This window comes from Phyllostomus discolor, chromosome 3 (assembly GCF_004126475.2).
Source record: "Phyllostomus discolor isolate MPI-MPIP mPhyDis1 chromosome 3, mPhyDis1.pri.v3, whole genome shotgun sequence".
Lineage (NCBI taxonomy): Eukaryota > Metazoa > Chordata > Mammalia > Chiroptera > Phyllostomidae > Phyllostomus > Phyllostomus discolor.
This window is the reverse complement of record NC_040905.2, coordinates 124,057,585-124,070,178: the sequence shown is the minus strand read 5'-3', so window position 1 is coordinate 124,070,178 and position 12,594 is coordinate 124,057,585. Positions and strand designations below refer to the sequence as shown.

The following is a 12,594-nucleotide window of genomic DNA, read 5'->3' as shown; positions in this document are numbered from 1 at the left end:
CCTCTCACAACCTCAGCAAAAATCACAACTAGACTACAAAACAACTATTTCACAGAATCATCAGAAAATTGGAAGTCTGACAACTGAGGAATTAAAGAAGTCACATTCATCCAGACCGGTAGGAAGGGCAGAGACACAAACAGATGCGGAGATGCGGGACAGGCAGTCCCAAACCTACATGTGGTGGATAAAAATCAGGAGGGGTACCTCGAGAGTGAGGGATACCAACCCACACCAGACCACCCAGCCCAAGGTTCCAGTGCCATGAAGATAAGTCTCCATAACTTCTGCCTGTAAAAACCAGTGAGGGTTGGGAAAGCAGAAGAAACTGCGGGATTCTCAAGGATGTCCTCTTAAAGGGCCTTCAATGGGCTTAGAACTTATGCAGACTCACTTTCTTTGGGCTCTAGCACAGGGGCAGCAGCTGGAAGGGCACCAGTGGCATACAGGGAGAAATTGAGCTTGGTATCAGGGCAAGTTCTGGGGGACAACTTCCTCCTGTACAAAATTCCAGAGGCCAACCAGTGGCATTGTCTCCATTCTGAGCACTCCCTCACACAGAGCCACAGAGTGGGGATACCACGTTGGCGACTCTAGCAATCTGATTGACACAGGTTTCCCTGCCCAAGCAATTACCTAAGATTCCCCCATCCAACTTACCATTGCACTGTTCTACAATAGGCCACACTACTAAGACAGGGAGTGAAAGCTCTATCTAATACATAGGAAAAAAACCACAGAGAGGATGCCAAAATGAAGAGACAAAGAAATATGGCCCAAATGATCAAAACTCCAGAAAAAGAATTAAATAAAATGGAGATAAGTAATCTAACAGATGCAGAGTTCAAAACACTAGTTATTAGAATGCTCAAGGAACTCATTGGGTACTTCAACAGCATAAAAAAGACCCAGGCTGAAATGAAGCTTAAACTAAGTGAAATAAAGAAAAAATTACAGGGAACAAACAGTGGAATGTATTAGGCCAAGAATCAAATCAATGATTTGTAACATAAGGAAGAAAAAAATATTCAATCAGAAAAGCAAGAAGAAAAAAGAATCCAAAAATATGAGGATAGTGTGAGCAGCCTCAGGGACAATTTCAAGTATTCCAACATTTGCATCATAGGGGTACCAGAAGGAGAAGAAGAAGAGCAACAAATTAAAAACTTATTTGAAAAATAATGAAAGAAAACTTTCCTAATTTGGTGAAGGAAATAGACATATAAGTCCAGGAAGCACCAAGAGTCCCAAACAAGATGGACCCAAAGAGGACCACCCCAAGGCACATCATAATTAAAATGTCAAAGGTTAAAGATAAAGAGAGGATCTTAAAAGCAGCAGCAAAAGAAAAGGAGTTCCCATAAGACTATCGGCAGATTTTTCAAAAGAATCCTTACCAGCAAGAAGGGATTGGCAGGAAATATTCAAAGTGATGAAAAGCAAGGGCCTACAACCTAGATTACTCTATTCAGCAAAGCTGTTGTTTAGAGTGGAAGGGCAGATAAAGTGTTTCCCAAACAAGGTAAAGCTAAAGTTCATCATCACCAAACCATTAATACATGAAAAGTTGAAGAGACTTATTTAAGAAAAAGAAGATCAAAACAATGATCATTAATATTATAATAAATTCACAACTATCAACAACTGAATCTAAAAAAACAAAGTAAGCAAACAAGCAGAACAGGAACTGACTCATAGATATGGAGATCATTTGGAGGGTTATTAGTCGGGAGGCAGAAGAGGAAGAATAGGGGAAAAGATGCAGGGTTTAAGTACAAATTGGTAGGTACAGAATGGACAGGAGATGTTAAGAACAGTGTAGGAAATGGAGTATCTAAAGAACTTCCTGTATTTTGCCTTGAGTAGTGCTCACTTTTTTTGCTCAAATATTTGAGTGAAAAATGAGGATGTGCATTATGCATAGGTAGTGCTAATTCCACACTATATTAATGGTTTTAACTCTTTTACTTATGCTTATGTATTAAAAGTATAAGTCTAGAAAGCAATAACAATATCCGTATGTTAAAAATAAATGCTAAAATTTCTTTATATGCAAAAACAAGTATCTAAATATAAATACAAACTAATTGAATTAAAAAATTAAATGAAGTTTTTTCCCTGAAAGTTTGGGCCAAAAACATGGGTGTGTATTACACATGGCAAAGTGCAGTCTATTCGTGACCCATGGACATGAACTAAGTGGAGGATTGCTGGAGGGAATGGGGAGTACTGGGTGGAGGGAGGGAAAGGGGGGGAAATTGGGGCAACTGTAATAGCATAATCAATAAAATATATTTAAAAAATGATAAAATATTCTCCAGTGGAAAAAAATGAGCTTACATATTTTTAAATATTTAATTTTTTTTAGAGAAAGGGAGGGAGAAAGAAAGCGAGAGAAACATCAATGTGTGGTTGCTTCTCAAGCGCCACCAACTGGGGATCTGGCCCACAACTCAGGCATGTGCCCTGTCTGGGAATTGAACCAGTTACTCTTTGGTTTGCAGGCCAGCGTTCAGTCCACTGAGCCACACCAGCCAGGGCTTGAGCTTACATTTTCATAACCTAAAATTCACTATTTTAAAATGTACAAGTTCAGTGGTGTTTAGCATCTTCACAATGTTGCCTAACCATCACCATTATCTCATTGCAGAATATTTTACCACACCAGAAAGAAAACCAGTCCTTTTTAGCAATGATTTCTTATTTCACCCCTCTTCATTCCTGGAAACCACTAACCTACTTTTTTTGTCTTTGTGTATATACCTGTTCTGGACATTTCATTAGATGGAATCATGTAGCCTTTTGTGTCTAGCTTCTTTCATGGAGCATACTTTCAAGATTCATCCATGCTGTAGCATTCCTTTTTAGTCAAATAATATTCCATTGTATAGATATACCACTTTCTATTTATCCATTCAACAGCTGATGCACACATGAGATATTTTTCTTCTGTTACATAATAAGCATACTGAACTCTTTATTTCACTGGTATGTATGGCATCAGGCTGTTTAAAAGTTTTTCTTAAGGTTATATTAAAAAATTAAGCAAATAACATAATTCTGTAATTCCAAAAGCTCTGAAAACCATGTGTTCATGTGGCACAAATTCATTTGATGGCCAGACCTATCCTGAACTGACATGTGGCTGTTTATAATCTTTCACACATTCCCCAAATAATCCTGCAAAGTCCTTGGCCTCATTATAATTGGCTCCAATGGAATCATCCACCCACCCCTAAGCCAGTCACAGATGCTCATTGAAATGGCTTACTCTGATGGGTATGCCTAAGTCTGTCTGGTGGAGAATGGGGAGGGCACTTTGATTGGCCAGACTTTAATTACTTGTCCATCCAGAGCCCACCCAGGTCATGTGAAGGGAGAGGACATTAGGAGTAGGTTGGATGCTGTTTCCAGAGAGGGTGGGGGGCACTGGGCTGGCTAAAACACCAGGTGGTTAAGCTGTTTGTGCCCCACTTTGCTATCTTTCAGGTGACTTGTACACCCGGGCTGCAGAGGCAGCGATGGAAGCCATGAAGGGCCGGCTGGCCAACCAGTACTACGAGAAGGCGGAGGAGGCATGGGCCCAGATGGAGGAGTGACGTGTCAGGAAAATCCCTGTCTCTGTGGGCCAGTCCCAAGCAAAAGGATAAGGGAAAAAGATCTACTGAGTTACAGAAGAGTTAGGGGTTGTTTTGGGGAAATGGGCAAGTATTTTTAGTGTGTTGTAAATCGACTTTTTTATGTCATTTTTTGACTTTTGAAAATGTCTTTGCAATCAGCAGACACTATAGCTGTCCCCTGGGACAGGATTTTGCAGGGGCAGGGATTGAAAAAGCAGCCTAATGAACCAGTATATCGTTTTGAGGTTCTTTTGTATTTTTGTCATGAAATGTAAGAAAGTGGTTTTCTGCCTTGGAATACATTGAAGCTTTGCTCACTGATGCTTTCAGGCTGGACTAGGCCCACAGAACCCGTGTTTCCTGAGTTGGATGGGGAATGTATTGCTGCATATAAGCTCTCCATGGGGTTGTGTATTGTCATGACTTAGTGCAAAGCCTCCCTGCTCAGCATTTGAAAGCATACATGGCATCATTCCATGAATATGAGATGGTACAACGCCCTGGCTGCTTCTGCCACAGAGGAGGGATGCACACTGACTGTTTTCTCATCTTTTAGTTTAATTTTCTTCCTGAAAAGCAACTGACTTCCTAGAATACCACCAAATTCCACTTTTAAACATGCTTTCCACAAACGGCTTTACAAAACAGGTTTGGTGTTTGTATACATGTTTACTACCTCTGACTCCTCTGCCAGCTAGTGTGGAAGTGGGTGTGCCTCAAGAGTTTTACATGGAAGGACAGTGGTTTGGCATGGTAAAGCCTCTCCTCCAAGTAGAAATCTCAATAGCAACATCCACAACATGACTCAAGTACCCCTTGTATAGGACTTCTTCATGTTTTCTTAGTGTCTGATGTTCCACCCTCGTCCTTGGCATTTTTGCTTGAAGCCAGGCTGATTTCCTTGTAATTCACAGCAGGATGCTTTCAGCAGCAGCCCATTGGGATGCATTTACCATGTTTGAGAATGAGAGGGCAAGAACTAACTCTAAACATTCATTAATTCTAGTAGTTTCCACTAGGCCAGGCTATGGCTAATTGCACATAATGAGCTTTTTCTTAAAAGAAATTCAATTAATACCAGTGTGATTCAGTTGGTATTTCAAATATAGCAAAACAGACTGCTTTGATCAACCCCAAGTGATTAAGTAGCTTCTCTTTCTTTGTGTAAAATCAGAGTGTGACATACAAACTATCCTTATTTGTTCATTGAAAGAGGTCCTTGCTGTGGAGCTGTGAACCTGTGCAAGCATTAGGTTCCAAAGTCCAAAATATGCCCTAAAGGGAAAAATATCAGGCAGAGCTAAAAAAAAAATCACCCTTGAGAAGTCCTTCAGAGTATCTATAAATGACAGTATCCCTTATTTGTATGTGGACTCTTCACAGCCAGTTTCCTCTAGAAGTTGGAAGTGATCATTCTTTCTATTTGTGATAAATCAGGTAGTTTTTGTTTTAAACCAGTGCATACAGTTAAATTATGTATGTTAAATGTAAGCTACGAGCAAATTATTGTGACTTTTCAAAGTAATCAAGCCTCAAATAATCTATGCTTTTTTGTTGTCATTAATTCAGCCAGCCTGCTGTCTCTCTCTGGGACTTTATTAGGCACATCATTTGTTCCCTGACTATCTATCTTATTTCTTAGTTATAAGAAATAGCATAAGTGCTTTTCTTTAACATAGGGATTGGCAAACTTTTTTGTCAAGAGCCAGAAAGTAAGTAGTTCAGGCTCTGTGGGCTATATGGTCTCTGCAGTGGCTCAGCTTTGCCATGGTAAAGCAGAAGCAGCCATGGACAACACCTAAACGAGTGGGCATGGCTGATGTTCCAATAAATCTTTACTACAAAAGCAGATGGCCTGCCTGGGCTGCAGTTTTCCAACCTCTGCTCTAATCCTTGACTGAGAGTGTTTGTATTAAGCTGTGGGTATGAGCTATCTCAATTTTCTGGCCTCTAGAGCTCAGACATACCATGCAGTGGCACAGAGTAGGCATTCAATAAATGTGTGAACAAATGGAAAGCCACCCTTAGTCATGGCACCTCTTCTTTGTAGCTCTGGTTCCTCCAGCCAGTCAATGACTCATGGTCTGAATTGGCTTGAAGTACCACCCCCGAATTTCCACACACCCATGTGACCTTAATGCCAGCAGCTGGTACCCTAATGATCTAGATGTAGAGTTAAGCAAATGCTTCTTTAAGGACCATTGAGAATAAAATAATCTGTAGGATGTTGAGATCCTTCTGAGCCAACAAAAGGACTTACTCCACCTTCAGAACCTGGTTTTGTGCCTTCTAAAGTTTGTCAGAGCATCTTCTTTCTCCACAAATGCTGAGTATGCAGTCCTACCTGCTCCCCCATACATACAAAATAACCAGGACAGTCCAGACCCAACTGGGAAAATATCAAAGACTGTCTTCAACTCTTCAAGTGCAAGAAGTACGTGAAAGTCTGGGAGATTAGATAAGAAGAATTAGAGATTTCATCTGGTACCTTCAATCACAGATATAGAAATTGAGGTTCAGAAAGGTAGAATCTTTTACAGGGATAGTGCTGGTTAGCCACTAAGCTAGAGTTGAGATTTGAGAACTGCTGTTATTTAGAGGATCCTGGGAATAAAGTTTAAAGTTAAACTGGACTGTAATGTCCCTTTCAGTTTTGCTGTAAGTGGGGGCTGGGGGGAGGCTAATGTGAAAAGGAAAAAAATCCTGAACTTTGGTGCATCGGCATATTCCTCTTCCCTCCCCCTCCCTCTGAGGCTCTGTGGGAATTTATCATGAAATGCCACCTTCATGATCCAGCCAGATAAACTACACTTTTGCTATTTTATTAACTTCTTTCCCCTCCCCCACCCCTACACTTTTGTTTGCAGTACTCGACATGTTTTACCAATTAACAAATGTTTACACAAGTATATGCAGCTTGTATGGGGGAAAGGAGACAAAATATGCATATTATCTGTGTGGATTTGTGCCTATTATTCATGTTTCTAGTTTCTGGCATAACCATTAGAGAAGGTGGGCACTGGATGGGCCCCAGAGAAGTGACTTTTGGTATAGATTTATTTTTGTATATGTATCAAATTTCATTTCATGTTTCAAATAAAATGGTTTCTTTCCTTCCAGTCTCAAATTCAAATGTCTCCTGGTAGCAAACAAATGGAGGCAGAGCTGAACTGGAGGGTCCCATATGAAAGGGACAACTGTGATTCAGCTCCAAATCATGGTTGCCATGGAGAATGTGGGACCAGTATTGCCCCATTTTCTGGTTTTTCAAGAGCTGTTGAAAATTGGATTTTTTTTAATTTCTTTTTTTTTTAAAGATTTTATTTATTTATTTTTTAGAGACGGAAGGAGAGGGGGAGAGAGAGAGAGAGAGAGAGACATCAATGTGTGGTTGCTGGGGGCCATGGCCTGCAACCTAGGCATGTGCCCTGACTGGGAATCGAACCTGCAATGCCTGGTTCGCAGCCCGCACTAAATCCACTGAGCTACACCAGCTAGGGTGAAAATTGGATTTTTTTAGTGCAGGGTCTTCTGATTTTTAACATTACTAATCAGTTCTGAATTTTTAAAAAAGCCTTCTAGATTGCCCTGGCCAATGTGGCTCAGTTGGTTGGAGTGTCATCCTGTAACCAAAAGGTTGCATGTTCTAGTTCCCATCAGGGCATTTACCTAGGTTGCGGGTTGGATCCCCAGTCCCAGTGCCTGTGTGAAACAGCCTATGGGTGCTTCTCCCTTGCACCGATGTGTCTCGCTCTTCCTTCTCTCTAAAAGCAACGAAAAAGGTGCCTGTGGGTGAGGATTAAAAAAAAAAAAGCTGCCTGGCTGGTGTGGCTCCGTGAATTGAGTGCCAGCCTGCGGACTGAAAGTGTGCCGGTTGGATTCCCTGTTAGGGCACATGCCTGGGTTGTGGGCTAGGTCCCGGGTTGGGGGCGTGTGAGAGACAACCAATAGATGTACCTCTCACACGTGACGTTTCTCTCTTTCTCCCTTCCCCACTTTCTAAAAATAAATAACTACAATCTTTAAAAATAAAAAAACCCTTCTAGATTTGGCCCTATTCTCTCCCTCTGCTATAGATAAAGTATGTGAGCCTCTTTTTTTTTTAATTTTTCTCAGCTATAAAACAGAAAGAATAATCTTTACCATTACAGAGTTGTCATCAACTTCAAAGAAGAGTATGCATATTAAAGATGTTTTGTCATCCAAAGCTTAAGAAAAGCTTGGCTATAGGTATGATCATTTGGTTTCAAGCAGATGATTTTTTAATTTTAATAAATTTGAACATTAGTGTAGCTGTGAGGGTAGGTTGAAGACACATAATTACATGACAAGAGATTGTGTTAATGCCATAAGTCCAAGAGGATGAAGACAAAGAGGCATCAACAGCAACAAAGTTTTGGATGCTGGAAAGCAGATGAACTATAATTGAATTAGAAATGTCTTCAAGAAGACTGAATCCGAGGTCAGCAGCAAGGAAATCTGACAAATAATACAGTTTTCATCACTGAAGAACCCCCCAAAACCTGAGGCATTGGCAAGAGAAACTGTCTTCATTCCAGAAGGAGAAATGAAATGGAGCTAAAACTCTAGGGTCAGTCGAAAGACTATTAAAGCATCTGCCCTAACTGGTGTGGCTCATGTTACTGAGACCCAAGTCAGGGGCTCCCCTTCTTGGTTCTTGCCTTGCTCTCAAGAGAATTTAAGCGAGAGGCAACACGTATAGTGGAAATGAAATAGCAAGTTTATTTATGAAATACCTTGAGCAGAAAGGCTACAAGTGGGCACAGCTAATCTGAGTGCCCAACTATTTGGGCTTCAGGAGTTATATATATACTTTAGCTAGCTTCTAGTTACCCCTCCTTCTCCCCCTTCTAGACCTTGGGGTCAATATACAGTTACGAGTGTTTTCTTTCTCAGCTAGTAAAGGTTTTCTGTCTTAGTAAAATTGCTACAGAGGCTCCCTTTCCCAGCACAGGGTCTCATGGACTCCCCTCCTGCTGCTCTATTTTTGCTTGTGATGTTCAGAACGCCTGGCTATCTCATTGGACTAGACTCAGGACTGCTCAATTAATGCATGAGACATGTCTCCCTCCCCTTCCTGCCCTGGTTTACTATCCGGCCTAACAGCTCAGTTGGCTGGGCATCATTTGGCAAAGCAAAAGGTATTTGGTTCAATTCCAGGGCAGGGCATGTGCCTGAGTTGCAGGTTTGGTCCCTGGTGGGGGTGCCTACAAGGGGCAAACAATCAATGTTTCTCACATCAATGTTTCCCTCCCTCTTTTTCTCTCTCTCTTCCCCTCTCTCTAAAAATAAATTCTTTTTTTAAAAAAAGTTAAAGAGACTATTAAAGCATCAAATTACTAGACCTGCCCCCTGTAGAGTCAGCCAGCCTGCTGCCTCTCCATCAGCCTCAAGAAGCTGGGACATCACGCACATTAGAAGCCACTGTACTTTGTAACTTTCGAAGGGTTAAGTGGAAGTTTCCATTTGGGATTTAGAGGTTCCCCCAAATTTTTCCCCCGTGCTCCCAGGCACTGGTAACCTGACTTTGACCTTCCTGACAGAAGACCAACGATTGAAGAAATCTCTAGGGAATCTTACCAGCCTAAGATAAAAGACTGAAAGATGCCTCCTGTTAATGAAACAGGCTGGTCAGAGCACCTCACAGATTTCTCAGCCACCAAGTCCTACTCATGCCTACAGAAACTCCCCATTCTTGGGAGAGCCCAATTCTTAAACTTGAAAAAATAGCCAGCCAAATGTCCATGTGTAAGAAAAACATTTCATATAAAGCAACAGAAGAAAATGTCTTGGAGGACTCCACTCAGGAAGAACAGAACTGTAAAGATCAAGGTTATTAATTCCTTAGGTAGAATAGGGCACCCATGGACTCACAGAGCAAAAGTGCTCTTGCAAATGAAAGGTACCCACAAAAATGAGTAATGATATGAAGGTTGGAAAATAGTTGAGGAAATCTCCCAGGAAAAAAAAATATGAAAAATAGAGAAAATTCTCAGAGTCGGAGGAATAGGAAACCTTGGCTGCACAGTGGAGCAGTTTTCATTGTTTTTCTCTTTACTTTGTGGAGAAATTAGCCCAACAGCCCAAGATGATTTATGTGTAGCCTTTTAATGACCTTTCCTTGGCCTTCTAAAATTTGGGACCAGAATTCTAAGCTGTTAGTTTCATAGGAAAAATTTTCATATGGCCTTTTTTTAAAATCCTCAACCGAGGATATGGTTTTTATTGATTTTAGAGAGAAACTTCTACGTAAGACATACACTGATCAGTCACCACCAGGATCAAACCTGCAATCTAGGTGCATGCTCTGAATTGGACTTGCATGTAGACATAGATATCATTTTTTCTAAATTATATTTACCATATGTTGATTAAAATGTAAATAAATGTAACAGTCCTACCACTATGCAAATCATTTAGCAGTGAGCAAACATTTTCACTGTAATATAATGAGGGTTCCAAAAAGATTGGGTATTTGTCTTTCTACCTTGACATACTTATCAGTATTTAAGGTCACCAGAAGGAACTCAGACTGGTTGGGTCTGGGTTTGTTTTTTTCCTAAAATGAATGAATAAAAGAATTTATTGAACCCTGGCTGGTGTACCTCAGTGGATTGAGTGCAGGCCTGTGAACCAAAGGGTCATGGTTCGATTCCCAGTTAGGTCACATGACTGGGTTGCAGGCCAGGTCCCCAGCAGGGGGCACATGAGAGGCAAACACACATTGATGTTTCTCTTCCTCTCATCCCTTCCCCCCTCTCTCTAAAAAAAATAATAAACTCCTTTTAAAAAGAGAGAAATTGATCGGTTTCCTCTTACACACCCTCAATCAGAGACCTAGCCCACAATGTGGGTATATACCCTAACTGGGAATCAAACCAGTAACCTTCCAGTTCACAGGTCCATGGCTCAACCCCTGGAGCCACACCAGCCAGGGTTCTGCTTGTTTTTCTTTTATAGTACATATATTTCTTTCTGACTTCATGCACAACTTTAGTTTTCCCCATTATGAGTATAAGCTAAATCAATTCCAAAGAATCAGAGCTATTAATATTAAGTAGTATCTGTTGAAAAAGGGTATAATAGTCTTAATTAAAACAAAAAAAAAGTTGCTTTAAAAAAAAAGTCTAGGAATCTAACTTATAAATTTGAGAAAGAACAAAGAACCAGAGGGGAGAGAATCTTTTTTAAAAATTCAAGAACCCTCCTCCTCGGAACTAAAAGATGTGTATTTCCAAAACAAAAGGGCCCATCAAGTACCAAGCCAATGGATAAAATTAGACCTATGCTAAGATTCTTCTCACAAAATTTCAGAACACTGAGAACAAGAAAAAGGTCCTAGAAGCTTCCAGAGGGAAAGAACCAGTTTAATGCAAAGGATGGAGAATCAGAATGACTTCAGGCATCTCAAGAGTAACACTGGAAGTTGGAAGCTGCCTTCTAAATTCAGAGGAAAATGCTTTCTTTAACCTACAATTTAAGTTCAAACTATTAATCAAATAAGTATCAGGGTAGAATAACGACATTTTTAGACATGTAAAGTCTCAAAAAAGTAATCTCTCCTGTATTGTTTCTCCAGAAGATACTGGAGGATTTGCTGCCAAAAGAGGGCCAGTATGGGGAGAGTAGACTAACAAGAAATGCATATCATCCAGAAGAGTGAGGCCTAGCCTGTTGCCCAGATGAGGGTGAAGGGTGATGCCTTAAACCTAGAGTTTACTGCCTCTGCCAGGAGGGTTTAGGAGAAATGTCTTCCAAGAAGCTGAAGTCATACATATTTCATGTATATACTGTGTCCACCAATTTGAAAATTGAATTAGGGACGAATTCCTAGAAATTAGGTAAGTATTTTCAAAAGACAATTGTTAAAAATAGACAAGCCCTGACTGTGTGGTTCAGGTAGTTGTGTGTCATCCTGCAAAGCAAAAGGTCACTAGTTTGATAGCTGGACAGGGCACATGCCTGGGTTGTGGGCTGGTCCCCGGTTAAGGGTGTGTGAGAGGCAACCAATTGATGTTTCTCTCACTCTCTTCTCCTCTCTCTATAAATAAATGAGTGAATGAATGACTAAATAAATAAATAAATAAAATCTTTTAAAAATTCAATTATGTCTTAGATTCAATAAAACACAATGCTCAATACATGTATTACTAATGAATTTTTAACTTAGCAAATTCAGTATTTTTAATTCTTAGTATTTTAAATTCTTAATTTGATAATTTTATCAAAGTTGTACATGTGTCTAGTATCAATTCTACAAAGCTTGTTATCAAAATGACCAGTATGCCTACTGCTTCCACCCCAGGCAACCACTTCCAACAGTTAGCTGGTTCTTTGGTATTTATCTTCATATGTCTAAACAATCTGCTTATGTTGCTTTTTTATTTTCCTTTCAATTTTAGGCATTATCTATTGATTTCTATTAGGAAATATAAGAATTTAACTCTACCCACTCCACCTCCACCATCATAAACATTCCCATTACCCCAACCCTACTCACAGAGTTATACTGCAATTTCATTTGAGCAATAATCAGTAAATGCTATTCCCTAAGCTTGATCTTAGCTATATACTCAACTATAATTATTTTTCCTTTTCTGGAAAGTTTTGTCTACTTTATAAAACATGTTTTTATTATTTTTTAGAGGGGAAGAAGGGAGAGAGAAAGAGAGAGAGGTGTGAGAAAGAAACTTCAGTTGGTTGTCTCTCATGTAACCAGTGACCTTTCAATTTTCTGGATGACACCCAACCCACCGAGCCACACTAGTCAGGACCACAATTGAGCTTAAGACGAACCATTTATTTTATGTATTAATTAAAAAACTGAAAATAGCCTTGGCCAGTGTGGCTTTGTTGGTTGGTGCATTGTCCTGTACACTAAAACGTTGGGGGCTCAATCCCCAGTTAGGGTGCATATGGGAAGTTGTCCAATCAATGTTTCTCTTTCACACCT

The 12,594-nt window shown here is 40.1% G+C and overlaps 1 protein-coding gene across 1 annotated transcript in view; it reads left to right on the top strand.

Annotated features, from left to right (window-relative positions):
- The window catches only part of EEF2K (eukaryotic elongation factor 2 kinase), a 68,129-nt gene extending 61,822 nt beyond the window's left edge, over nucleotides 1–6,307 (top strand). Inside the window, 1 exon segment of the mRNA XM_036021391.1 lies at nucleotides 3,490–6,307. Coding sequence (XP_035877284.1) covers nucleotides 3,490–3,599 — 110 coding nt within the window. The 3' untranslated portion in view covers nucleotides 3,600–6,307.
- Nucleotides 6,308–12,594: the final 6,287 nt, after the last annotated feature.